Source organism: Mauremys mutica, chromosome 11 (genome assembly GCF_020497125.1).
Source record: "Mauremys mutica isolate MM-2020 ecotype Southern chromosome 11, ASM2049712v1, whole genome shotgun sequence".
Taxonomy (NCBI): Eukaryota; Metazoa; Chordata; order Testudines; family Geoemydidae; genus Mauremys; species Mauremys mutica.
In genome coordinates, this window is record NC_059082.1 from 19,232,632 (window position 1) to 19,260,402 (window position 27,771).

At 42.8% G+C, this 27,771-nt stretch overlaps 2 protein-coding genes across 8 annotated transcripts; both read right to left on the minus strand.

Annotated features, from left to right (window-relative positions):
• Window positions 1–269: 269 nt before the first annotated feature.
• On the minus strand, window positions 270–6,815 carry C11H15orf48 (chromosome 11 C15orf48 homolog). Of its 5 annotated transcripts, none has more exons than XM_044978838.1 (5): window positions 6,754–6,815; window positions 3,221–3,281; window positions 2,798–2,886; window positions 1,728–1,788; window positions 270–1,078 (listed from the first exon to the last, which is right to left on the minus strand). In XM_044978838.1, the coding sequence occupies exons 2-5, from the start codon at window positions 3,263–3,265 to the stop codon at window positions 1,010–1,012; spliced, it is 264 nt and encodes an 87-aa protein (XP_044834773.1). In that variant the 5' UTR covers window positions 3,266–3,281; window positions 6,754–6,815; the 3' UTR covers window positions 270–1,009. The 5 variants fall into 5 exon arrangements, with proteins under 5 accessions (XP_044834773.1, XP_044834772.1, XP_044834769.1 ...); XM_044978837.1 differs by having other exon boundaries at window positions 6,545–6,799; XM_044978834.1 differs by having other exon boundaries at window positions 6,351–6,799.
• A 258-nt stretch (window positions 6,816–7,073) lies between these two features.
• On the minus strand, window positions 7,074–27,713 carry SPATA5L1 (spermatogenesis associated 5 like 1). 3 transcript variants are annotated; one of them, XR_006572412.1, is made up of 10 exons: window positions 26,360–27,713; window positions 23,210–23,395; window positions 18,894–19,052; window positions 18,086–18,295; window positions 17,419–17,646; window positions 16,084–16,218; window positions 13,742–13,867; window positions 11,847–12,034; window positions 7,936–8,203; window positions 7,074–7,831 (listed from the first exon to the last, which is right to left on the minus strand). XR_006572412.1 is itself a non-coding variant. In XM_044979579.1 (9 exons), the coding sequence occupies exons 1-8, from the start codon at window positions 27,434–27,436 to the stop codon at window positions 11,867–11,869; spliced, it is 2,289 nt and encodes a 762-aa protein (XP_044835514.1). In that variant the 5' UTR covers window positions 27,437–27,710; the 3' UTR covers window positions 7,074–7,831; window positions 11,847–11,866. The 3 variants fall into 3 exon arrangements, 2 of the variants coding, with proteins under 2 accessions (XP_044835514.1, XP_044835515.1); XM_044979579.1 differs by lacking the exon at window positions 7,936–8,203 and having other exon boundaries at window positions 26,360–27,710; XM_044979580.1 differs by having other exon boundaries at window positions 7,803–8,203.
• Window positions 27,714–27,771: the final 58 nt, after the last annotated feature.

Sequence of the window (27,771 nt, forward strand, 5' to 3'; positions counted from 1 at the left end):
TAAAGGAGACGGAATACCTACAGATCTCTGCACTAACCAATCTTCAGAAAAAAATGTAAATTATTAAACAGGAAATGCCTTATATAGGATCCTACTCCTAATGTAATCTTTGTTGATTTTCTCTTGGTACATGTTATTAGGTTGTTTGCTTTATTTAGAAATCATTTTAAAATGTCTGCTGGGAATCTGTATTGTATGCTTAAACTTGTATGTACAATAAAAAGAGGATAATAACATTTATTCTAATAAAGTTTTATGTCCACTCCAAATTAATCTTCATTTTACTTTAATAACATTTTCGCAGGAATAAACAGCAGGAACTTACAAATACAAAAGATTTGCTCTAGTTTCACTCATACTGAAGTGCTGATAATTTGTCTTAGGACCCGGTCCTGCAGAGACTTACACATGTGCTTAAATTTATGCACTGAGTAGTCCCTCTGAAGTCAGTGCTACAACTGACACAGTGCAAAGTCTTTGTAGGATTGGGACTCACCAAATCTGAACTGGAAGCCTAATTTTCTACTATGACTGCTTATGCTGTCATGTACAAATAGCATCCCGGTAAAATTAGCACACATCACTGAAATATGGTATAATGAACTAAGAAGCGACAGACCAGAGTTCTTATTTTTGGAGAGGATCTTTTAAAATAATATTGACACTTTCACACTCATTATGGTCTTGCTCCTGCTCTTTTCTAAGGAGCTCATATAAGAATGAAGGATTTTCCACTCCATTAATACTCTGCATATTGAACATTGTACATCAAGTTAAACATGACTGTTGAAACAATGAGTACCTGAAAGAGATGTTTATTTTTGGACTGTGTGGATGTTCTGAGGCAACCGCTAAGACAAAATGAAATTCCTCATCCAGAGTCCAAAAATGTAGGGAGACCCTAAAAACGTAGCAGAAGCATTTCCGCACACTGATTTCAGTAGTCGAGTTTGTGCAGAAATGATTCCACTAGATTCATAGAGTACATTTTTGAGGCAAGGGCAACTTGTCACTTCATCATCTTTTTGACCTTCTCCAGCTCCTCTATGGATTTCCACTCTTGGCTGATTGATAAAAGCTAAAAAATAAAAAGAACAATACGAAGAGCAAATTATTAAAAGCCAAACAGTTATCCTCTCTAAATATATAGTAAGTTTTGTAGGTTTTTTACACCGTACAGCAATTTATACAATCTCTTGTGTATGAAGGAAGTCTTCTAATAAGTAACTTTACATTCTCTTTTTACAAGTAAACGGAAGTACCATTGAGCAATATATTTTCTTTATTAATCATCAAATAAAACATTAGCATTTCAAATGAAAAAACATTACAATCTATGCACAGTAAATAGTTACACCACTCACAATAAATTTTTGCCTACTAAGCCTGACTTTCCACAAATACCTTAGGACTTTAAGAATGAAGTAATTAAGAACCATAATATTAGGTAATTTCTGATTTTATGAACACACAGGGCTTAGCCATGTATATCCAAAACACACACTGAAATCAGTGTACTGTAGAAAATAGGAGTTGCATTTGCTCAACACTTTGCAGAATTAGACCAGGAATGCAGATTTGACTGTATTCTTCTATTAACATTCTGATAACTCATACACTCTAAATATATTTATATACATTCATTTAATCTCTAATGAAATAGAATATAGTTAATTGGCACTACACTCAATACCAACTTTTATGGACTAAATTATTTTATTCGTTACCTTTTGAGCCTGGTTAGGATTCACATTTTCCCAAGGTTCTGGATTGCCAGACTTGTTAACGCTAAAAAAGAATTATGAAATTCATTGTAGGAAAAATAAAGACGATGTTTTAGGGCCTGATCTTGCACACCCTTAGTCAGCTGAGTAGTCTCACTAGCTTCAGTGTAACTATTGACGTGAGAAAAACTACTTGCATGAATAGAGGTTTACAGGATTAGGCCATTAAACTTGGCAGAGGGACTGGCATTTATTTGTAGTTTGTATCCCAGAAAATGCTGTCATTGCTTAATAAATAATAATACCATGTTGTGGTTTAGGTAACAGTTACTGGAATTCTTAGCCTTATGGCTAAGGGCCCAGTCATGCTCACAAGTCAATTTTAAAACTGCCATGGACTTCAATGTTTCAAGCTTGGGCCCTAAATTAATAGTCAAACCATTTTAAAGAAAAAAAGTAGTAACTGATAATGGGTATCAAAATTCTGCTATCTAGATATGAACAATAGCAGTCTGTTATTTAATGATCTGATTTAATATCTCAAAGAGAGAGTTATTAATAAAATACCTTGCATGAGGTTATGGTAAAGGAATGAGATGGTAAAGGAAGTGAAGGCTGGGTTATTGGCTATTGGAAATGACTTATTGTGATCTGTGTACCTTTGTCTCAGAAGAAAAAATGTAGAAAGACAGATATATGTTGTAAAAACGATTCCTTTTGAACACATTCCTCTATTTGAGGCATATTAAATACTATTTGACTTCACTATTGAAAATTTTGCACAAGAACATTTTAGCTCAAACTACATTTATAGTGAAGACAAAAAATAAATTTTCTGAGCAACAAATTCAAAATTTAATCCAGTTTGGGGAATAACAGACTGGAATAAATTCTTTACAAAAATATAATAGAAGATTAAGACATTAATTTAAAAAATCTGCTGAGTATCAGATCTTCCCTAATTCCCCCCTCCCCACTCTGATACCCTGACGTCAATGAGGTGTATCTGTTTAGCAAAGAAAACTCCATACCAAGCATATAACTCAGAGAAATATGGAATGGATTATGCTTACATCACATCGCTTTTGGTGCCTAGGAAATACAGGGAAGCACCTAGAGCCCCAACTGCTGCAAAGCCCACAAAACCAACCAAAGGAATGAGCTGAAAGACAAAAAGTTAGGAAACAAGACTTTCAAGAATAAAATGTCTCTCTTAGTGGCCCATGCACACTGGAGACATGAATTAAAAAGCTTTAAAGAAAGTGAAACTCCCGCAAAGAAAGGCATAACATATATGCCGATCACACCATCTCACTGCCAGTGTGTCTTCAACTTCTGCACATTCATCATTTTATTTTAGAGAGTGCATTTTATTAATCTGGCAAATCTCACGTTTTAATGTAACCTCTTCAACATGCACTTGTTCATAGGACTCTTCGTCAGTGCCAGGAAGGCAGAACGGATCATTTTAGGACAACGCTCTTTTGCAAACTTACTTCTTTGTTTTTCCTTAGCAGTTGGAAAAAGCCCAAGTTGGCCATAGCGGCAGCTGTAGACCTGAAATAAAGGGTGCCCAGTTACAATCTCATCAGTGAGGCAATTTAGGTACCACAACTGGCAGAGGCTATTACACACTTGCTACATAATCCCCTATCACCCTGCGGGTCACAACCACCAATCCACTATCCCAGATGCACTCTGCCGCTTGAGGCAAGGGAGCCTGCATTTACCTGGCCGGGAGGAAAGGGGAGAAGCTGCACTGCAGACAAAGCCTTAGCTTGGGGAGGAGTCCAGCCTTTTATATAGCCCTGCTCACACCCCAAGAGGCTGGCTGTGTCCCAAGTCACGTAGCCCGGTGCAGCGCTCGTACAGACTGATGCACAACTTCCCCTTGCGGTCTCCTGTCCCTGCAAAAACCGGCAGCATGAGGCAGCGGCTCCCCCTGCGGGAATACGCGGGGACCCGGGCTCCGGAGCGCTGCAAAGAGGTGTGCGTGCAGGCTGGAGGCAGGCGGAGCGGAGCGTGGGGTTCGGTTCGGGAAGGGCTGGCGGCGTGGGGTGCAGAAGTAGGGGGCGGGGTTGGGTGCGTGGGGTGCAGAAGGAGCAGGGGAGCGAGTGGGGTTGGCTGCATGGGGTGCAGAAGGAGCAGGCGGGGTTGGCTGCATGGGGTGCAGAAGTAGGGGGCGAGGTTGGGTGCAGAAGGAGCAGGGGAGCGGGCGGGGTTGGGTGCGTGGGGTGCAGAAGGAGCGGGCGGGGTTGGGTGCGTGGGGTGCAGAAGGAGCGGGCGGGGTTGGGTGCGTGGGGTGCAGAAGGAGCGGGTGGGGTTGGGTGCGTGGGGTGCAGAAGGAGCGGGTGGGGTTGGGTGCGTGGGGTGCAGAAGGAGCGGGTGGGGTGGCTGCATAGGGAGTAGGGGACGGGGTAGGTGCGTGCAAGGGGGCTGCACAGAAAGGGGGGGTTGGCTGCGTGGCCTGGAGAAGGGTAGAGGTTGTGGAGGGCCGCGGGGGAGGGACATGTGGGCACCTTGGCTCCCTAGGATGGGGAAGGCGGCGGTGTAAGGTGGTTCCGCGAGGTGGGGATAGAGGGTGTGGAGGAAGGGGGGTGGCCGCGCGGGGTGGGGCTAGAGGGGGGGGAAGGGCTCCTTTGGGGCAGAGGGGGGTGGTGTAAGGGGGTAGGTCCGCGGGATGGGGACCGAGGGAAGGGGGTAAGGGGGAGTGGCTCCGTGGGGAGAGGGAGATGGGGGGTGGCTCCTCTGAGGGAAAAGGGGGATGGCTCCGCGGGGCGGCGATGGTGTAAATGGGGTGGCTCCGCGGGGGTATGGAGGGAGGCGTTGGGAGGGGTGGGGGTGGCTCTGCCGCGGGGGACCTGGGAGGTGGGTGTGTAGGGGGATGTCAGCTGCTGGGCTGTGCTATGGCAGAGCCGGGCTGGTTTCCCGCGGCAGGAGGGCTGAGGGGCAGCTCTCTCCCCTGCCGCTGACAGGCAGGGTTCCCGCGGCCTGTGCCCATACTCTGCCCCCTTCACTCCCTCCCCGCGCCTGGGCTCCTCCCTCTCTCGCTTCTAATTGTCCCCTCACTCAGCGTGTCTGACTGGGCCTACCCCCTGCCCCGCCCGCGTGCTCCCCGCTCTCCCCCAGTACCCTTCGCAGGAGGCAGCTACTGCCCGGGGCGGGGCGGCAGGTGCGAGGCAGCCCCGCTGGCAGCCTCCTCCTTCCGCGTGTTTCTCCTCCCCGCCGCTTGTCCGGCTGCGCGGCAAAGCCGGAGCAGGGCGAGGGAAGAACTGGCAGCTTTGCCTGTAAGCTCAGTTTTCCCCCAAGTCGCCCCTGGCAGCCACTAGGAGGAACTAGGGAAAGCCCAGCTTGCTCCTTGCAGGCCCTCTCCAAGAGGCTGCCTATCTAGAGTGCTGTTGGGCAGCCTATGGGCTTGTCATATCACCCCCATTACAGAGTCTTTGCAGAGCTGACTCACAAACACAATTTAGAGTATGGGCACCAGTTGCTGGCTCTTGCTAAGACTGTTCCTGGTGGGCATCAAGGGGTGTACCAACACTGAGCACAAGCAGGAGGCTGGGGTAGGGCTGCTGCATTGGGAGGTTGACTAGTTAGCTGATAATAAGGAACAAAAGGTCTGGGTGGGTGGCTCAGATGGAAAATGAAATAGAGCCCTTCACCCTAGTTGCTGGCTTGATCAAAGGCATGTTTGCACTGACTGGATATTGTTACCATTGATGGGTGTTCAGTAACCTATGGGAATTGAGTTCAGTGGTCTCAGTCCATTCCCCACTGAATATGTATCCATAGGACTAAAACCAGCATAAGGAGCAGCATTTGACACACATACAGCCATAGGTTGAAGTAGGTAGGAAAATTAATTTCTTGTGGTAGAAGCAAAGAGGCCTGTGGCACCTTATAGACTAACAGACGTATTGGAGCATGAGCTTCTGTGGGTGAATACCCACTTTGTCGGATGCAGAGGACGAAGTGGGTATTCACCCACGAAAGCTCATGCTCCAATACGTCTGTTAGTCTATAAGGTGCCACAGGACTCTTTGCTGCTTTTACAGATCCAGACTAACACGGCTACCCCTCTGATACTTTCTTGAGGTAGTGCTTCCAGCTCACCCCTGATGCACATTACCCCATGTGTTCTTCCTAAAGCTATCTCCCCAGCTTCTTGTACCAGCAACATCATTCATCCCTATTTTAAAGTTTAAGCATAACTCCAATCTTTGGAAGCTCACTCAGGTTGTACCAGGCAGGTCTGGGACCCTAGCTCCACGAAGAACGTGGGGATAACAAAGGCAAAACATACAATAGTATTGATTAAAAAACATTAGAAATGTAAGGGGTATGGCCTCACAAATCCCAGAAATTGCTTCAATCACTGAGAAGGGGGCATTTGGGACTGGACAAGTCTTCTGAAATCTTGGCTTCAAACATTCAGTGCTGCCTGAGGGCTCTCATGCCATTATGGGCACTGTTCTCCAAAAGCGTAGTGGGGTAAAGGGGATGGGGCAATCCCACATGTAGGAACAGAGTATGCTGAGCAGTGAACCACCTTGGCAAAGACATCCACTAAATTAATATAACCATTTACTCTTTCACATTTGTGTCCCGATTCCAGATGCTACTTACATAGCAACTCCTAATCAGCAAGTTGTTGACTCAGTTTCTGACACTCAGCTGGGCTTGTGGGTTCCTGTACACAGTAATTGTAGGAGGGCTGGATGCAATCACTGGACTATTTGTCCGCTCAACCAGCAAGCTTTCAACTTTAGTTCCCTAAAGATGTAATCTCAAAATTCGAAAACCAGCAAGGATTGCTTTACCTGGTCTCCTAACTCTCACTTCTATGTCTCATCACCATAGGCCCTCAACAGCAGCCCTAGGGGTTTAGGGACCCCTGCAGAAAAACAGTAACATTTCTGGGAGCCAGAAACACTGAGAACATCAAGGTACTCCTTTGTAATATGGTGGTGGCAGCAGCAGCATAGCTAATAAATTATGACAGTAATTTATAATCCACCCCCTTTCTCACACAGTAATGGCTTCCAGCTCGTGGCCAGCTGTTCTCTTCACTGTAGTTGTCTCCAACTGCTGTGGAATCTTTAAGGCCAAGTGATTTCACTCCAGCCACAATCTGACCTGCTTGGGGGGGGGGGTGGTGGTGGTTCTTATTACACACAATAGGAAAAAAGAAAGCAATGTCCCACTCTGAATTTTAACATTAGGTTTTGTATTTTACTTGAGTTTCTTTGCATCGCCTACAGGAGAACAGTCCAAGAGCTTTCCCCTGACAGAAACAAGATTACATTTCTAAACCCCTTCCCTGCCAAGTTAAAAGCAAAAACAAAGAAAGACACTTGTAAAAATATTTAATCATTCACTTCCAGATCAGTGTATTTTTAACAAACATTTCCAATTACAATGCAAACGCATAAAGGATGATGGAATGTAGGAGGGAAATTGGGGATTGACAAAAAGATTGTCAGTAAAAACACCACTCTTCCCCACAACACGAATTACTTACTTACCTCTGGACTGTCTTATTTAAATAGGTTTGTGCTTGTATTGGTATCTGCTTGTTTCATTACTGATCCAACAACAGATGATGTAAGATTCTTTTGGACAAAATGGGTTCCCAAAATGGGTTCACAAAAACAGGCAAACCACCAAATGGCAGTTTCATTTCAGTGATGCTATATACCTGCAATAGCCAAAAGTGCTTCTGGTACGTCTACCTCTAAAAATACTATACAAGTTATATGATACACGTATTTGCAGATTGTGAGGAACCTACACATGACTTTAGTGGCTCACAGTTCCCACAGTCAATGGCACTTAATATACTTTATTCATACAAGCATTTTGTCCTCAGGATCCTCTGGCACTTCAGTCTTTGTTTTTTTAAGATTATAGAAAAGCCTTTTACTCCTGAAGATCTTGTATCCAAAATCCAGACTAGACCTTTAAGTACGGATGTGAATTAAAAATCCTTAACTGTCCTGCTGTCTCATTTTATAGATGATTGAAATCGTAATTTATCTGAGCTGCAGACCTAGTGGACTGTCTTGTAGAGATGCAGTATTTGTTTGACAGTGACTTCTGCAGATGATCTGGGAAATGGATTAAAGGGTGAAAGTAAGTCAGTTCAGATAATAGACACCCCCAAGGATATTTAGCCTCCCCAGATTCTAACTGACACTAATCAGTTTCTCACCTTGTTTGTGACAATGATCTGTATCACGATTAACAGGCTAACTGCACTTCCTCCACTTTGATCTTTTTGAGCACACCCCCTCTGGGCCTCAGGCAATTCTCTTTTTCTTGGGGTGAAATTGTGTGTTTCTCCTATTCTCAGACCAGGTGCTGGGTGGCAGTAACCTGTGGTATCAACTGCAATCACCTTAGGTCTGACTTCAGCTGAGGACCTGCAGTTCTATTCCCTCTGGGGCACTGACAGTGGTAATTAGTGACCAATCAGCTTCCTTAAAGCACAGTATAATTTATTTAGAACAAAACCATTTCAGATTAAACATTTAAAAAACTATAAATCAGGATAAAGTCCATGCCTACTTTCTCCTAATGCTTACCAGTCTGTGAATCTCAGAATGCCCAGTTCCTCTGGACTCCTTCCTTCCTTGGTTCCTCTATACCAGGGGTCTCAAACTCAAATGACCCCGAGGGCCGCATGAGGACTAGTGCATTGGCCCGAGGGCCGCATCACTGACACGCCCCCTTGCTGCCCCTGGCCCCACCCCCAATCCACCCCTTCCATGAGGCCCCGCCCCTGCCCTGTCTCTTCTCCACCTCCTCCCCTAAGCGCGTGCAGTTTTAATAAATATATACACTCAGTAATGCACCTCACTCAAAGGACAAAACACGCACTTAGATTTACTGCCTAAGGCTCTGGGAGGGAGTTTGGGTGGGGGAGGGGGTCTGGATGCAGGCTCTGTGCTCGATGCAGGCTCCAGGCTGCGGCAGGGGGTGGGGGTGCAGGCTTTGGGACGGAGTTTGGGGATAGGAGGGAGTGCAGGGGTGAGGGCTGTGGGGCTGAGGGCGAGGGGTACATGATGCAGGAGGGGGCTCAGGGCTAGGGAAGAGGATTGGGCTGTGGGGTGAGGGCTGTGGATGAGGGGTTCATGATGCGAAGGGGCTCAGGGCTAGGGAAGAGGTTTGGAGTGTGAGGTGAGGGCTGTGGATGAGGGGTTCATGATGTGGGGGCGCTCAGGGCTGGGGCAGAGGATTAGGGTGCAGGGGGATGAGGGGTTCATGATGTGGGGGCGCTCAGGGCTGGGGCAGAGGATTAGGGTGCGGGGGGATGAGGGGTTCATGATGTGGGGGCGCTCAGGGCTGGGGCAGAGGATTAGGGTGCGGGGGGATGAGGGGTTCATGATGTGGGGGCGCTCAGGGCTGGGGCAGAGGATTAGAGTGCGGGGGGATGAGGGCTCTGGCTGGGGCTGAGGATTAGGGTGCGGGGGGATGAGGGGTTCATGATGTGGGGGTGCTCAGGGCTGGGGCTGAGGATTAGGGTGCGGGGGGATGAGGGGTTCATGATGTGGGGGCGCTCAGGGCTGGGGCAGAGGATTAGGGTGTGGGGGGATGAGGGCTCTGGCTGGGGCTGAGGATTAGGGTGCAGGGGGATGAGGGGTTCATGATGTGGGGGTGCTCAGGGCTGGGGCTGAGGATTAGGGTGCGGGGGGAATGAGGGCTCTGGCTGGGGCTGAGGGTTTGGGGTTGGAGAGGCTCAGGGTAAGGGAAGCCTGCCTTGCCAGTACTGGCGGAGGGCAGGCACTAGGACCCTGCACCCTAATCCTCAGCCCCAGCCAGAGCCCTCATCCCCCCACACCCTAATCCTCTGCCCCAGCCCTGAGCGCCCCCACATCATGAACCCCTCATCCCCCCGCACCCTAATCCTCTGCCCCAGCCCTGAGCGCTTCCCTTCCCCCCCAGCCCGGCCCCGGCGGGTCCCGCTTCCCTTCCCCCGGCCCGGCCCCGGCGGGTCCCGCTTCCCCCCCCCCTTACCCGAGCGCGTCTCCGGCGGTCCCGCTCAGAGCCGCGTGGTGAGGGGGCGGGGCTGGGAGCTCCACGCCGAGCGCAGCGCTCAGCCCAGAGCTCCCAGCCCCGCCCCCTCCCCACGCGGCTCGGATCGGGGCGGGGCTCAGGCGCTCGGACGGAGACTCGGCGCTCTATGCGCCGAGGCTCCAGGAGAGGGGCGGAGGCGGGAGCCTCCGCTTTTCTCTTGGGGGCCCCTGCGGAGCTCCCCTGGGGAGCTCCGCGGGCCGCAGGGAAGAGCTCCGCGGGCCGCATGCGGCCCGCGGGCCGCATGTTTGAGACCCCTGCTCTATACAGCCTATCTGCTTAGACAGCTCGCTGATAAGTCAAACCCCCCCCCCCCCAACCATCACAGGCTTTTTAACTCTTTAATCTTTTGATCTCTAGTTCCCAGCCTGGCAAAACAAGATTTACAGCATGTTGGAGGCTAAATGTAGGATCCCTATGTCTAACCACTGGCCTCCACTGTCCTTTTAGCATGTATGTAGGTATTCTTATCTGGGAAGTCACTGTATTGCAGAACTGTACAGTTCCCATTGAATTCAAGCATTATAGGCATATAAAACATTCCACTAAGCCAAGTGCAAGTTAGCACAATGCATTCACACAGGGCAGTCTTATAACCCAGTACAAAAAAATCTTCCCCTCACTGACAGTCACATATACAGTATTCATACCATTATTACATATCAATATTCATAGATCAAAATGTAGCAATTCCACAGTATTCATAACCGTAGTACATATCCACTGCACTGTCACTCTGATTTTGGGATCTGAGGGACAACAGGAAAGGAGTCCTTATAGAAGTTGAACAACTTGCTTGAAACAAAAGCAAGTCTGTGGCAGCCTAATATATATCTTACAGTTTTAATATAAGGGCTCATCTACACTTGGAAATTCAATTTTGATAAACTGTCAAATAAGCCCTAAGAAAGAGACTTTATCATGCGGGATAGAACTTATTACTGGATAAAGACTTTTTTGATTTGTGAAAGGCTTGGCTTACAATTCAGACTGAAGTATAGTCCAAATCAACCTGCTATGTGGAAAAGTATGTAATAGCTACAGTGTAAGGGACCCAAAATTAAGCAAGTCTCTGCCATTCAAGTTTAGTTTACTCAATCAGAAGAATATGGTCTGAAAAATTCAGTACTTTAAAGAGACTATTCTATTTAATGCAAACAAGATTTTAACTTTTATTTTTCCTTTAATGTGAAAGATTTTTGTAATCTAGAACAAGTAAAACCTTGCTATATTACATACAAAACCAGAAAGCTATAATACAATATTAAAAAGCAGCACACCCACAAGATAATGCAAGTTGCAGTCCATAGGGAAAAAAATCTGTGCTTCAAATGATGATTGCAAATATAGCCTTGTGTGAAAGGTGAACAGCACGAGAAAAAAATAATTTATGCCCCTTTTTATTTCTTTTTAAAGTATAAATATGGCACAAAAGGTTATTTTTTCTAAAAGCTTTCTTCTTTGCACTAGATATTTAGTTCTTGTCTAGTTTAGGACTATATGGCCCACTGGGAGCTAGTAGGATCATGACAACATTACAGTACAAAAGTAGTAAAAATCTTACTGAGATGAGAAGTGACTATTATTCACACTGTTTAAGAATTTAATTTTGTTAACACCTACTTAATTCAATAATCTAATGGTCTGGAGAAAATGAATCTTCATTTAAGATTTAATACCCTTGTGCCTTCAGTTAAAGGCAGCTTTCAATGTACAGTGTAAATCCTCAAAGATTTCTGGTGGTTGTGGATGGCCTCTCAGACTGCATCAGATCTCTTACTGGTACTGGTATTAAGAGTTGAATTCTGGCTCACAGAAGTGCTGACTGACTGGGACTCAGAGGTGGAAGGTCTTATGGCAGACCATGCTTAATACTTCTGTGTCAAAAACCAGCAGAATGAATATATATAAATCCTTCTTTCTATACAGTAAGGAAGGGAAAATGGGTACCATAAAACTTTTCTGCCCTTTGTCTGCAGGTCACTTTTAGAAGCAGTGTTATACAAAATCATGCATTTATAAAAAATTATAACAGATTAAAAAACCCACCAATTTTTACATGTCATTCTTCAGATTTTTCTGATATAAGAGAATACTTCCTTATTAAATAATTTTTCATAAAAATCCAAATCTGAGGGAGTTAATGATGGTTTTACAGTCTTCAGTGATTTTACAAAATGCTCATGTTTCACACTAGTTGCTTCAAGTCCATTCTCGTGTAATGCCTGCAAAGCAGCCTTAAAAAAAACAAACAAAACACCTCGATTTAGAGAATCTGAAATGTTTTCAACTTTGTCAGGAGCTCCGATGTTGCAAATCAATCTTTTCAAAACTTAAAAATAAAAATGAACATTAGTCCAGTGTTTTGACATAGTACTATATGATTCAAGATAAAAAAACCCAATAGGTAAACATTAAATGTCAATTTATCAGATAATACAAATGTTAGTTTGTTTTCTTTATTCTTCTATTCCAAATTCAGTTAATACTGTTTCACTCACTGCATCTAGTTGATTGGGCTAGAAGACATATCCTTGGTCTCTTAATTCTTCAGATATTCTACCTAACCTCCCCCTTCCTCAAATACATTACCTCAAATATTTGTGGACATATCTCCCTTGCCCTAGTCTTTTTCTTCCAATTTATCAATGTTAATTTCAGCAATAAGTTCTATGATGTGTAGTACAAGGGAGAAATTTATCTGGATTTTAAGTAAGGCTTTGAAAAGGAAAGAAAGAAGATAAGTTCTGGAGCAAGTACTAGAGTAGTCCCTTACTCCAGCTAACCTGAAATATTGTCAAATCCATCAGGTTTGTTTGGCATCATTTTTCTCTTTTTGTAAGTTAACCCATGTTGCTTATCATTCACTCTTTTAAATGCTACTCTCTGCTTCAAAGAGAGAGTAAACAGAACCCAGCAGATTCTGGTAAATGTAGGTAAGAGAGGTAGAGTCACTTTGGTAGCATGCTCCCAATATGCTCTATGATTTTCAGAGGGGCAGGTCTGGGACACAGGAAGAGAAGGCACTCCTCACAGCATGCTCATCTCCCTACGCAGCGGATATGTGCCTACGTTGTTTCTACTAAACAGAAATAATTCAGGCTCCTTACTTGCACTATTTGAAGGCGTTTTTGAGCACTGTGTGTTTGTCCAAGGATAGGAGCTCTTGACAGGAGGAGAGGGACTAGAACTATCTTTCTGCAGGACTGGATTTACCCTCCTCCCCAAAAATCCAAGTTAGTAAAGTTGCATCATCTGCCTTCTCCATACAATCTCCTGCAGGGAGAGTTTCCAGGCTCCACAAACTGCTGCTTCTGGGTGTCTCCAGAGGAGCAATTTATTCTAATTTTGCACCTCGTTCAACTTCAGTACTAACAGATCCCTTATTTACTGGGTGTATTTTACTGGTACAACATATGTTTTTCACTCAGCTGGTATAAAATTTTGTTCATTTGTCTTTTCCTCAATTTTTAATGAAAAGGGTAAGTACAAAATGTCTTAGAATATTCTATAATTTGGCCTCTCTTCATCTAAAGTATTCATAGAATCATAGGGGTTGGAAAGGACCTCAGGAGGTCATCTAGTCCAAATCCCTGCTCAAAGCAGGACCAATCCCCAGATTTTTACCCCAGTTCCCCAAATGGCCCCCTCAAGGATTGAACTCACAACCCTGGGTTTAGCAGGCCACTGCTCAAACCACTGAGCTATCCCTCCCCCCAAAAATAATGGAGATATCCTATCTCCTAGAACTGGAAGGGACCTTGAAATGTCATTGAGTCCAGCCCCCTGCCTTCACTAGGTAGGACCAAGTACTGATTTTGCCCCAGATCCCTCAGTGGCCCCCCTCAAGGATTGAGCTCAACCCTGGGTTTAGCAGGCTAATGCTTAAACCACTGAGCTATCCCTCCCAGCTTACTTCACTGATTAAACAAAAAACTTCTTACCTCCTTGCAGAGATTTTCAATATCTGCTCCAGAAAAGAGTTTGGTTTGAACTGCTAGGTATTCTAATGACACATCAGAATCTATTGGGATTTTTTCTGTGCAAATTTTCAAAATAGAAAGCCTTCCCTATGATACAAGCACATTACAAAAGACAAAGGACAGTCACTTAGGTACTATTTGTTTTATTAAAAGTATTTGTTTAGGCCTATTTTCTGCCACCTTTACTCATGTTGGCTAGTACTTTACTTTGCAAGTTCTAAACTCAACTATACTACAGCCACAAACAAACATTCTGCTTGTGGCAAACGAGTGCCAAGAAACAAAAACCCAGTTTACCACAGAGTAATCATATGATGCATTCAAGGTGGACAGTAAGACAGCAGTTGAAAATATTTTATTGGCAAAGCTCAATAACAATTCATCAATAGGGCATCTTGACTTGAATTCTGAACACTAACAGTCTGAATGAAAATCTAGTTGGGCTGCCAGGTATCTTACTGGTCTGCAGGACACTAAGCTATAGTTTTGCGGCAATATTCTCACCAATTGCTACAATTTTTACATCATCTCACGACTTCTTAAAATCATTTATCACTGGATCTTGCTGCCTTTTTTTGGGGGGTGGGGTGGGGTTCTTTTGTACCTTTGTGCTCCCACCCCTAACTTGGTATAGGCTATCTGAAGAACTTGAATGCAAGACAAAGAAAACCCCAAAAGAATGTAGAATGCTCAACTATCCATGCTATGTTGGTTGGTGGTGGGTTTTTTTAGTAGGGAGTTGGCAAGATCTCGCAGCAATGCTTATGGTTAAGGTTGTCTAATACTTTCCATTTTAAGTCACTTTCTTCAGTTGCTTATACCTTTACCAACATTTTAATCTTTTGGACTGAAATTTCCATGTTTGCCCTCTGCTTCTGGGTGACATTTTCTGGAAAGTTTCAGAGAAACAGTTCAGTTTCCAAGGCAAAGTCTAGTACAGTAACTCCTTGCTTAATGTTGCAGTTATGTTCCTGAAAAATGCTACTATAAGCAAAACAATGTTAAGCAAATCCAATTTCCCCATAAGAATTAATGTAAATAGTGGGGGGTTAGGTTCCAGGGAATTTTTTTTGCCAGACAAGAGACAGACAGACGGTATAAGCTTTAAACAAACAATTTAATACTGTACACAGCAATGATGATTGTGAAGCTTGGTTGAGGTGGTGAAGTAAGAGGGTGGGATACTTCCCAGGGAATGCCTTACTGCTAAATGATGAACTAGCTCTCGGTTGAGCCCTCAAGAGTTAACACATTGTTGTTAATGTAGCCTCACACTCTACAAGGCAGCACAAATGGAGGGAGGAGAGACAGCACGTCAGAGAGAGACAGAGACACACATCGTGTGTGTGTGTGTGTGTGTGTGTGTGTGTGTGTGTGTGTGTGAGAGAGAGAGAGAGAGAGAGAGAGAGAGAGAGAGAGATGTGCGTTACCCCTTCAAATACACTGACCCCACTCTTAAGTACACTGCCTTTTTAGGTAGATCAGCAAGCTCCCTCTGTTCTGAGCCCTGTGGTATCCCTCCCGCTCTGTGGAGATGGGGATACAGGAGCGGGGGGGGGGGGGGGGAGGAGCAGGGAATACACTGACATTAGCACTCTTCTTCCCTCTTCCCTCCCTTTCCCCCCCCATACAGACACACACACACAGCTCCAGGGAGCAGCTCCAAGGCAGAGGACAGGAGCAGCACATGGCAGTGGGGGGAGGGACACCTGAACTGCCTGGTAATTGCGCACAGGGAACTTAGGAGAGCTGATAGCGGGACTGCTGGTCTACGCTGGTTTCAAGCCTCCACCAGCTCCAAGAGACTGCTCTTTCTACAAGCAGTGGACAAAGCAGGTGGCTACCAAACATTATTACAGAACATTGCGCAACTTTAAATGAGCATGTTCTCTAATTGATCAGCAACATAACAACGTTAACCAGGACGACTTTAAGTGAGGAGTTACTGTAATATAAACTGATCTAAGCACAGGCAATTCAAGCATTCAGAAGTTAGGAAGTGCCAGATTTTGCAAATATATCATCATCAAGCATTCAAAAGTCAGGAAGTGCCAGAAATGCCTGTGCCTTGGTCAAAGTGTCTGAAGGGTGTACATTTTTATATAATTTAAATGATATTTTATAATCCATGCTGCTTTCATATTTATTTTAAAAGCTAGAAATTTAGTAGTTGATCTTCAGTGCAAACAGCTACACACACTTACATACACTATAGTACTATGCCTCTTTTTGTTGCTAAGAAATAGTATACCTACAACTTCACACCTCTATTTAAATTTGTGTACGGATTTATAATGCATTACCTTCTGATCTGGAGGTGGAATATAGATGATCTTGTCTAACCTTCCAGGACGCAACAAGGCATCATCCAATTTGTCTGGTCTATTTGTTGCAGCAACTATCATGACATCTTTGTTCAAAATTTCTTGAAACTCTATCTGAATGAGATTATATATGCAGCAAATTAGATGGGTATACAGTGTTTTATATGCTTTAGGCTACAGGACAAGTATAATTTAGAAGTGTAAACTAAGAGGAGAAAAAGAGAGGCAATACAAAGAATAAATGCATATATCCATATGTAATCACTTTCCTTTTCACAAACGTTTCTACTTTGTGTAGGCCAATATACCAATATGTAATACAATAAAGAAGAATCAATATCCACTCTGGTAATGCATATGGAACTTTCTTGTGGTCAGAGTCTAGCAAGATTGTGTGTGTCAGGTTGAGTGCAGAAAAGACATAAGACTGCAGTATCATACAACATTTTCAAGGGTTTATATAACTGTTTAAAATGGCAACAAGTACTAAAAAGTTTATTAAAACATATTGTGTATTCATTATAGCAGCAATAAATCTGACACCACAAACTGGGAAGTCACAGAAATTTACAGTGATGAAATATATACCCAGTAATGGGGAATAGGTGACTATTATTGACTTAATTTATTAGACTTAAATGTAATCAGGAATAGTTTTAAATAAATATTTAAATAAAATTAAGATCACATGCAATGAATAAAGTTCAGCTTAGGTAGTTAAAAGCAGACTACATGGGGACAGAGCAACTGCAAGTTAGTAAAAAGACAATGCTGTTAAAATGCTCTAGTGAAAATTTCAGAGACAGGACTCCTACTGAAAAAGGCAGAAATGAAACAAAAGAGGATAACTAAATAACAAGGGGTTAATAATGTACAAAGTCTGCTGCTCTAAGAATTCAGAATCATGATATTCTAACATGCAGAGGGAGTAAAGGAGAAGTTTTAAAGGTACTCAGAGGTGATATATCACAAAAATTGAGGGAGAGAAAAAAATTACAGATGAAAATAAAGGAAACAAAAAAGAATGAAGCATGTGTAAGGATAACATTATGGTGGGGATGGAAGGTTCTTCCGTATTCCAGAATGGGGGTGAGGATGTAACTCTACCACCTTGAAATCCATTTTAACAGCATAGCAGGAGCATGTTAGCTATCTCCAATGTTGTATGTAAAAGAACATACTGGATACTATCAAGAAGTTGTCAAAGGCAGCAGAAAAGTAATGTTTTAATCTGTGAAAACCAATGGTTTAAACTTCTGGAGCCACTTTAGCAATAAAAACGAACCGTCTTCCTATATATGCGAGTGTACATACCTGTCTCTCCTTTTCGTTTTGTTCTTGACAATCACCTTCAAGCTGTAATTTATTTCCTCTTCTCTCTGTGACTTTAATGCCAACACCATCTAATTCATTAAGAAGGACAGAAAGAACTTTCTCTGGGGCACCATGTCCAATTTTGCAGGCTGATCGAGATCCTAGGATAGAATCAATCTCATCCAGGAATATTATTGCTGGAGTATGTGCTCTTGCTTGGCGAAAAACCTTTTATTGGGTTCATAAAATTAATTTAAAATGTTGTAATGAATGTATAAGTTCCACTATGTCAACTGAAAACTCTTGTTATATATTTTCTACACTTTTACTTAACTAATTCATTTTAAATAAATATTTATTTACAACACTCAATGGATACCAATCTGGTTTATATTTACCGTATAGCAGACTCTAGGTGCCTAACTTAATACTAAGGTCAACCAAAGAACAAAAAGCCATACACAATAGGTAGATTAAAGAAATGAGTTTGAAATATAACTTAGGGACATATGCTCAGCAGATGTAAATGGTAAAAGCTCCTCTGAAGTCAATTGAGCTGTATCTGTTTAGACCAGATGAGAATCAGGCCTTAATGTCTTAAAAAGCAAAACATAGGAGTGATTATACAAAAATAAGCAAATTATACATCATATGTTAAAAACCAAACCTGAGACAAAATCTTCTCTGAATCTCCAACATAAGGTGAAAAAAGGTCAGCACCACTAACAGAAAGAAAGGAACAATGGCAGCTTGTGGCCACAGCCTTCACCAGAGTGGTTTTGGCACATCCTGGTGGCCCATATAGGAGAATACCCTTTGGCTGAGACAGTCCCATCCTCACAAAAGCCTGAGGAAACTTCATAGGCCACTCAATACTCTGTAAATAAAGAAAGGATGAAACATTTGCAGTGATGTATCTAGTGACACATTAGCCAATAAAACTACTGGTCACAGTACTGCTCTTTACCTTGCTGTATTACCACAGTTGAGGTCAACGGACATACTCCAATTTGACCCTCTTTGTTATAAAGGAGATAGGGCAGTGGGTAGGGCATTCTCTGAAAGGGCACATTGGTTGACTCTGGAACTCATTTCCCCTCTGGTCTGAAATAGCAAAGTGTATAGACTCTCAAGGGTTGAGGGTAGTTGGAATGAGATGGGTATATGCTGCTGCAGTAACTGCCCTCTACTGGCTGATGTGTTGATTTTCTATGGTATGCTCCTGGGCGATATTTTGAGATTGTAAATTGAATTACTCACAAGGTGTTAGAGCCTGTGTATAGGCAATATTAGTTTGATTTAAGAAAATACAAAAAGGTGCTTTAATATTTTTAAGTAATTAGGAATAAAATTTTAAATACGAATTAAAGACTGATGCAATTCCCATAAGAAAACTTTTCAATTCTGCAGTGTATAGAACAGTTTGAGGAGGTGGGAGAAATTATAGTTTTGTTTAAATGTGCTCTGCACTTTACCTGTTTTAACTTTAATTTCACATCTTCAAGACCACCAATTTGTTCCCAGGTAACAGGTTTAAAGTCAATTAGTCCAACACTGCTTCGAAAGGAAGATGGCTGAATCTTTTTAAAAGCTTCATGGAAATCTGCCATGTTAATCAACATGTGAACTGAATCCTGAAGAAATGCACAAAGAACAAATAAAAAAGGAAAGCACTGTTTCTTCCTTTGAATCATTAATAATTTATATAGCTACATTAGATATCCACATCGTTTTACAATATGCCAAATGTAACTGACAAAGAAGAGAGCCCCTATCTTAAAGAGTTTACGTATGACAGACACAAGTACACACACACACACCAACAAAATAGTGTGCATTCATTGTGGCTGGATACATTTTTTGTTATGGTACAGGGACGGACACTTTTGAAAGACTGATGTTTGAGAGAGTATCTTTGCTTCTCTCCTGAATCTACTCTAGTTCTGCCATATGGGACTCTAGTGAGGGAAGCTGTTGATAAACCTGGGGTTTAGGGTCACTACATAGAGGATTCCTAGCTCCCTCAAATATGAGAGAAATGTCCCCATTTACTCAGGTATCTGTTCCAGTAAATACAGCAGAATGCATTTAGATCAAATATATGGACCGAAGGAATTAACATAACCCAGTCACTGTCCAACATTAAACAGTGTTAAATAATGTCTGGGGTTTGGTATACAGAGACCTCAGCCTGTTTAGTACCCTGGCACATACTCCATTAAAAATCCTTTTAACCTTTAATAAAAGAAAGGAAAAACAGTTAAAACATTTGAAATGTAAAATATTATATAAGGCTTTCATTTTAACAGCGTCTCTTGCTCCCTTTACTTTTAGCTGGAGAAAGTCTTGAGACGGAGAATCCCCTTTTTTGCCATTCTTTTAGATATCAAAAATGACAATAACTGTCCTTTTGGATACAGAGAAGTTAGTTGAGATGGGCTGAAACTGCTGTTGTTGAAGTTGGATCCCACATGGTGTTTGGGATTCAGTTGGAGCTGGTAGAGGTGGTGATGTCATATAGGTCCCTCTCTCTGGCCCAGATCAGGGTCCCAGGAAACAATGGGGATGATAGCCATTATGGTAGAGCTTGTTCTAGTAACTAGTTTTTTCCCCTCACAGAGTCTCTTTCTTTAAGGCAGGGTTTCTCAAATGGGTCGCCGCTTGTGTAGGGAAAGCCCCTGGCAGGCCAGGCTGGTGTGTATACCTGCCCCGTCTGCAGGTCCGGCAGATCGCAGCTCTCACTGGCTGTGGATCGCTGCTCCAGGCCAACGGGAGCTGCTGGAAGCGGCACGGGCCGAGGGACTTACTGGCTGCCGCTTCCAGCAGCTCCTATTGGCCTGGAACAGCGATCCGCGGCCAGTGGGAGCCGCGATCGGCCGGACCTGTGGACGGGGCAGGTAAACACAACGGCCCGGCCCGCCAGGGGCTTTCCCTACACAAGCGGCGACCCCTGTTTGAGAAACCCTGCTTTAAGGACTCACAAAGGAAATTGTGTGCAAAATAGCCCATCCATTCATTATTTTGTCCACCAATTAGGCCACTTTCTGATCCACCAATTTTGGTCCGCTGATTTCTGGTTTCATACTTTTCTTGTTTACCAGGCACGATCTTAATACAGTCCTTGCATTACATCTGTAGGCCTTTATGTTTGGACTAATTCAGTCTGTTTCCTATTCATAACTTTTCCCATCAACATTTGTTGTTATAGGCTGTGATCGCTTAAGAATTTTCATGTACTTTTTAGAGTTATGCTCACAACTAGGGTAAATTTGTAGACCCAATCATCACATATCCCCTCACCTCAAACTCTAGAATACAGGCTTGCAAAAATCTTGGATTATGGATCTATTTTTCATCCTCAGTTCATGCTAAATTTCATCGAAGGCCAGGCTGATCCCTGGTATTGTTCAGTGCTCTGCATATTCTTCTTGTCTACATTAGAAAACTTTGTAGCCATAATTCACCACCAATGCAGTTCCTCAAATGACACCTGAGGTAGATGCTTTAAGGTAAACAGGACTCAGGTGTTTTCTATCATGTCACCTAAAAATGCCCCACATGAGTCCTGTCTACCTTACTAGTAGCTTCCACTGCTGCTATCACCCAGTGGCGACTTAGGGTTACCAAGTTTGATAGTATAACCTGGGGCTCTCACAACAAATTTTTTGGTGGCCTCAGAGTGCTGCCACCAACTCTTGCTGGTGGCCACTCTTAAAATTTTAACTAAAATTCCTATTTAAGTTTAGGAAAGACAGAAATAAATATGCACATATACATGTCCAAATCATTCCAATTTATTTATGTTGGGATTTTTTGCAAACTCAATAATAAAAATAATCTCGTCTCTATTCTTTATTGGAACTAAACAGAACAGAAACACATATAGGGTGCTTTGCATGTTCTTGTCTTTTTTGTTCTTGTTTATTGTGTGTTTTGGGTTGCTTTTTTAAAGACTTGCTAGCTAGTAAGTCTGCTGCTGTGAAAAGTGATATTAACAAACATACAGATTTCACTTTTCACAGCAGAAGACTTACTCAGCGCTGGCAAGCCCAGGGACAAATTAAGCCCTGGATGGGGAGGTGGGTATGGTGGCAGTGAAGGCCTGAGGTAATGGGGAGAATGGATGGGGGGGGGAGCCTAAGAGGGAATGTGGAGGGCCCTAGGGAAGGTGGGGAACTCACTAGCAGTCTGCTCCTCCAGCATTTGTCTCTCCAGAAGGGAGCAGGACCCAACCCCTGCTGGCAGCCTCAGAGGAGGGGCCACTGCTTTACCCTGTCCCCCATCACTGTCCAGGAGGCTCTGGCCACAAGAAAAGCCCCCAATGGCCGCATTTGAGAAATGCTGGCTAGACACAGCTCTACAAGCAGAGCATGAATCTGAGGGACACTATGTTGTCTATATCAGGGGTAGGTAACCTATGGCACGCGTGCCAAAGGCGGGACGTGAGCTGATTTTCAGTGGCACTCACACTGCCCAGGTCCTGGCCACCGGTCTGAGGGACTCTGCATTTTAATTTAATTTTAAGTGAAGCTTCTTAAACATTTAAAAAACCTTATTTACTTTATAAACAACAATAGTTTAGTTATATCTTATAGACTTATAGAAAGACTTCTAAAAACATTAAAATGTATTACTGGCGCGCGAAACCTTAAATTAGAGTGAATAAATGAAGACTCGGCACACCACTTCCGAAAGGTTGCCGACCCCTGCTCTATATCATAGTGGAGAAATTCAGCACAGGGCTAAAAACCCCACTGTCTGCAAGCTATTGGACCTTCTTCCTTCCCTCCAGTGTAGGGTCTCCTGCAGCCTGGCAAGCTACCCCGCCTATATCACGTTTGCTGAAGTCTACAGATTTCATAATAAAATGTAATAAGCTGCACTTTGCAGAAGAGTCAGCAGTGTACACAGCACAGACAACAGCAATTTGGTTTATTTTTTCTTTGACCATTTTTTGACAGAATGGCTCAACTTTATTTTAATGATCATTTTAAAATTTTTGTACAGGATCGATGGTGATGGAGGTTCTATAAATAAAATGCTCCCCTGTTATCACCATCTGGGGAGGAGAGTGAAGTGCACCAGCATCTCCCATAGTTTCTATGATTCCAGAGATATTCTGGATCTCCATCTCACAGAAGCACTCCTTGACTTCTTTTCTGCCCCTCCACTCCATCTTGATGAACAAGGGAGCAACTGAAGCCTTTGCTCCCCCTCTCCTAGCAGTCCTGACTGAGGGGGAAGAAAGATTAACAAATAATGCTTCCCTGAGATCTATATCTACAACATCCCAGAAATATTAATGCTGCACTATGGGCATTTGTAACTGTTCTCTTCGGGCCAATATGTCATGTAATATTAGACAAACAAAATAAGTCTCTATTTGTGCAAACCACAACACAAACTACTACATGGCTCACCTTACTAAGAAACAGATTTTTATATAAATTGCCTGTAGCTTATAAAAGAGACCTTAGGTGGAAAAAATGTATAGAATTTGCTCTTCAATGAAAAAACTTACATTCTCTGCCTTGTACAACACTAAAAAGCTCATGGAGAGAATAAAGATATTCCACATCACCTTTTCATTCAAGGAGATGGCAGTCACTTGGTGATTGGATTGAAAGACAGTAGCAAAGCTTATAATTACATCTATAACACGTTTGCTAGCTTATTTTGAATATTCTCATCCCTGAATTATTCATTTTATATATTAAAGTAGAGTGATATTAGTTGGGAAAAGTGATAAATGTGAATAACGACATCTTTCTTGTTTAATCTGACTCCTTACCAAACAGCTGTGGAGAACAGCCTGCATAGCAGCTTCTCTGCAGAATGCCGTAAGATCAGCTCCAACATATCCAGTTGTCATTTCTGCTAGGTTAATCAAATCAACATCAGTGGAAATAGGCATATTAGAAGTAATCAACTGCAGAATAGACCTTCTCTGTTTAAGTGTTGGTGTCCCAATGATAACCTAAAACAAATACAATAAATGGAAATTTATCAGTGTTTTGCTATATTTCTCTGTCACTCTGTAGCCCTAGATAAGTCACTTATGTTGTCTGTATTTTAGACTCCCTCATGCAAATTCTCCTCTTTTTACACTGTTTCACAAGGGATTAATTAATGGTTCTATAATACTCTGAAAATATATAGGACAATACAAGTACCTTTCATTTACACTTATTTAATTTTCCAGGTTAGTAGCATTTCAACGAATAGATGTTTTACAAAAGAATGCCACCTAGTATCTAAAGTCATATTTGAAAGATTAATCAGAAGGAGATTTAATAGTGAAATAATCACTTCTTTGCAACATAAGAACACAAGAGACTAGTGATAATTTTCTATTTAAAATACAAGACACACATCAGATTAAAAAACCCCCATGGAGAATGATTACTCTATGCCCTGTTAAATAAAGCTAATCTCTATACAATTAAGTAACACGTGGAATAAACAAAGAAAATATGACTGCACAAAAAAGGACCAACAGGCCTGTAAGTATAAAATAAAACTGAGTAGAGAATGTGCATAAATTATTGAAAACCTGCTAAAATATAACCAATCAAACTGTGTATTTCACTTGTTAATAATGCTGTCAAATCTTGAAAATTTAGATAAAAGTGTGAATGCAGTATGGAAGAACTTACCAAATTTGAACTGACTGGGATAATCTTTGTGAATTACTGATTTTAGGCCATGATCCTGGACTAGACCCTGGCATCGAGTCTGTTGCAGGTTCAAGGTTTTAGTGAGTACACAGACAGACAATAAAGGAAACAAGGATGCATCACTTTGCTGACTGTATTTTTTGTCAATTTATTTTGATAACTGTAAGTTAGTATTTGATGTCTGATATAGATCTAAAACACAAGCAAAGGTGGTATATTTTTACAAAATATATGAAGTTAGTACATTAACTAAAATGAGTTCTCACGATAGTGCTCTGCTATTTAATCTTTCATGAAAGGAGCAAAAAGTGTCAATTTTGTGTGTGAATTGTAAAGTGTGTGTGTGTGTGAATTAGCATGGTTCCACCTGTTCTTAGAAGATTTTAGAATTACCTGTACTAGACATGAACATCACCAATTTACACACAGTCCAAAGACTCCCTAGAATACAGTACTTTTAAATTTTAGAAGTAGATTTAGTGCTTATGAAAGGTGCCACACTGACAGAAGTTAGTCTTGTCTATCTTAATACATTATTGCTAATACTGTCCGCTCTTGCTACCACTAGCTCAGCTCATTTCTCGCGGCCAGGTCTACCCTAGAAGTTTTGCTGGTACAACTCCTAGTGTAGATATAACTTATACTGGCAAAAAAGTGCTTTTTGCAGTAGAACTTATACCAGTTCAGCAAGCAAAACGATGAATACCAGCAAAAGTACTTTTATGCTGCATAACTGCATGTACACTAGGGTTTTTGCAGTACAGAAATGCTGTTAAAATAATTCTCAACTATAACCAATTTTGTAATAATTTGAGTGTAGACCTAGCCTCAGTTAATCAGGTTTCATTTGCATAGCATCTGATATAATAGGGCTACTAATTCAGCAGGTGTCCATTGAGACTTCCTGGAAATGTAGGGTATAGATTTAGATTATAAAACCACTGTGATAATCCAGTCTAATCTCCTGTACAACACAGGCTTGACAGGATTTCCCTGTATCAATTCCTGTTTGAACTGAAGCAGCTCATTCAGAAAAACGTCCAATCTTGATTCAAAAATTTCCAGTGATGGGAGAATCCACGACAACCCTTGATAAATTGTGTCAATGGTAAATTACACTCACTGTTAAAAATGTATGCCTCACTTCCAGTCTGAAAGTCAATTTCCAGACAGTGAATCATGTTATACCCTTGTCTCCTAGACTGAAGAGCCCTCCCTGCTTTTTTTTTTTTTTTTGCCATGTAGAAACTTATAGATGGCAATCACCCCTTAACCTTCACTTTTTTAAGCTAAGTAGATTTGCTCCTGGACTTTATCACTATAAGGCATATTTTCCAATCCTTTAATCATTCTAATAGCTCTTTTCTGAACCCCTTCCAATTTATTAACATCTTTCTTAAATTGTGGACACCAGAACTTCAGTATTCCACAAGCAGTTGCACCAGTGCCAAATACAGAAATAACTTCCCCATTCATACTCAATATTCCTGTTTATACGTCCAAGGATTGCATTAACCCTTTTGGCCAGTGTCACATTGGGAGTTTGTGTTCAGCTGATTATCTAACATGACCCCCAAGTCTTTTTCAGACACTGCTTCCCAAGATAGGGTCCCCCATCGTGTAAATATGGCCCATGTTCTTTATTCCTAGATATATAATTTTACATTTGGCTGTATTAAAAAAAATCTCATAGTGCTTGCTTGTTTCCAAATTATCATACGATCCAGAGCAATTACCTGTCCTCTTCATTATTTATCATGCTCCCAATCTTTGTGTCTGCTGCAAATTTTATCAGTGATTAGGTGAACCAATCCCCGTGAAATCCCCTCTAGAAATAAACCTAATCAGCCATGATTCCCCATTTACAGGTCTCATAATGTAATTGTCTGTTAGCCAGTTTAATCCATTTAATGTGTGCCATGTTAATTTTGTATCATTCTAGTTTTTTAATCAAAATGTTGTGTGGTTCAGTTAAATGCCTCAGTTTAAGTCCATATTTAGTATATAAACCTTTAATCAATTATATAAAAACCAAGAAGAGGAAAAAACCCTCCAAGCATCATTATAAAGCAGCAAAAAGGTAACTTTTTCTTCTCCTTTGTAGGTCACTGTTCTACAGTGAGAAATAGGGCATCAAACCTGATCAGCCGACACGACACCACAGAACATTACCACTAGGCCCTTTTTCACCGATTTTTCAAAAGCAAAATGACAAATGGTATTAAAGTGTCAGAAACAAAACATGAGGAACAGGCTATGCTCACCTCTCGGTCAAATCTACCATGTCTCCTCAGTGCAGGATCTAAGGCATCGGGCCTGTTTGTCGCTGCCATGATGACCATCTCATTTTCACTGCCTATGCCGTCCATAAGAGTTAACAATTGAGCAACAATACGATTTTCAGGGATGCTGTTTGAACTTCCCCGTTTAGGGCACAAAGAGTCAATTTCATCAATAAAGAGAATGGTTGGTCCTTCACTGGACAATTCCTTGCCTTGTTCAAAAACTCTTCGCAAATTCTCTTCACTTTCTCCAGGTCTTGAGCCATATATAGCTGGACCACTGATGCAAAGCAAATACGCCCCCACTTCCCTTGCAACTGCCTTTACGAGAAGAGTCTTCCCCACACCTGGAGGGCCCACCAACAGTACTCCCCTAGGGGCAGAAAGACCCAACTTTTTGAATGTTTTGGGAAAATGGAAAGGCAAAACAATCATCTCTTTCAAAGAGCTGCCCAAATCATCCATTCCTGCAACTGAAATTTTTGCGGTGTCCTTTGACAAGTGTCTGTACCATTCTAAAGTGACTACTTCTTTAATGTTTATATTAGTTTTGGGAGCTATCAGGCCAGCTTCTTCTGTCGAAGCATCTACAGCCAGTATTTCAACACACACCACTGGATTTCCAGGAATTGGGGCAGCAGTAACAACATGGTGAAGAGAAACATACACATTCCTCAGCAGCTCTTTGACTATCTCCTGTAGTGTTGCTTCTGGGGTGGATTTTTTCACGGTAAGGTTCTTAAGGACCACTTTCACTGTTACTTTTCTCAACCGGTGACAGGCCAAAAGCTTCAAGTGACTGACACTCAGCGTGAGACCTTTCAACTTGCTTGCAGCTAAACCTGAAGTTTTACATTTCAGATCAAGCTGCAGGTAACCATCAGCCAAATCATTTCTGGGCCAGGCAGTGCACAAACAGCAGCCACCAGGAACCGTGATCCTAAGTGGGGAGCCGAGCCTGGCTCCCAGAGTGGATAACGTGGCAGGTCCCATCCTGCATCTTTGCGTGCCTTCGTCCCCTGGGTCTAGAGGGAGCAGCTTTAGGAGAGCAGCCGCCATAGCCGATATTGCAAAGTGGTGACGGCAAACCACGCGCAAAGTGAGCCCCCTCGCCGGCACAGCGGGCCGCCGACGTAAGAGCGAGGATCTTACGTGTGCCTGGCACCCTTTGGCCAAGGGCGTTCACTCTCCAACGCGACCCCTCAACCCACCCTCGCGGGGAGCTGGCCATGGGGCGCTCCCCACCCACACGGAGGCTGCACTGATCCCCCCCACATTCAGGGGAGCCCCCAGCCGGGCACAGGCAGCTCGTTGCCCCAGACCGGCCGGCCGGCCCCTCCCCACGCCTCACAGCGCCGGGATGGCGGAGCGCCCCCCCACCCCCTTATATCGTT

Coding starts and splice junctions, on each gene's coding strand:
- C11H15orf48 (XM_044978834.1), bottom strand. Junction 2,887..3,220: donor TGCTAAGGAAAAACAAAGAA/GTAAGTTTGCAA, acceptor TTTGTCTTTCAG/CTCATTCCTTTGGTTGGTTT. Junction 1,789..2,797: donor GGCACCAAAAGCGATGTGAT/GTAAGCATAATC, acceptor ATTCTTTTTTAG/CGTTAACAAGTCTGGCAATC.
- SPATA5L1 (XM_044979579.1), bottom strand. CDS start 27,436: ATGGCGGCTGCTCTCCTAAAGCTGCTCCCTCTAGACCCAGGGGACGAA. Junction 18,296..18,893: donor TGAAATTAAAGTTAAAACAG/GTAAAGTGCAGA, acceptor CTTTATTTACAG/AGTATTGAGTGGCCTATGAA. Junction 12,035..13,741: donor TTGAAAATCTCTGCAAGGAG/GTAAGAAGTTTT, acceptor GTTTTTTTTAAG/GCTGCTTTGCAGGCATTACA.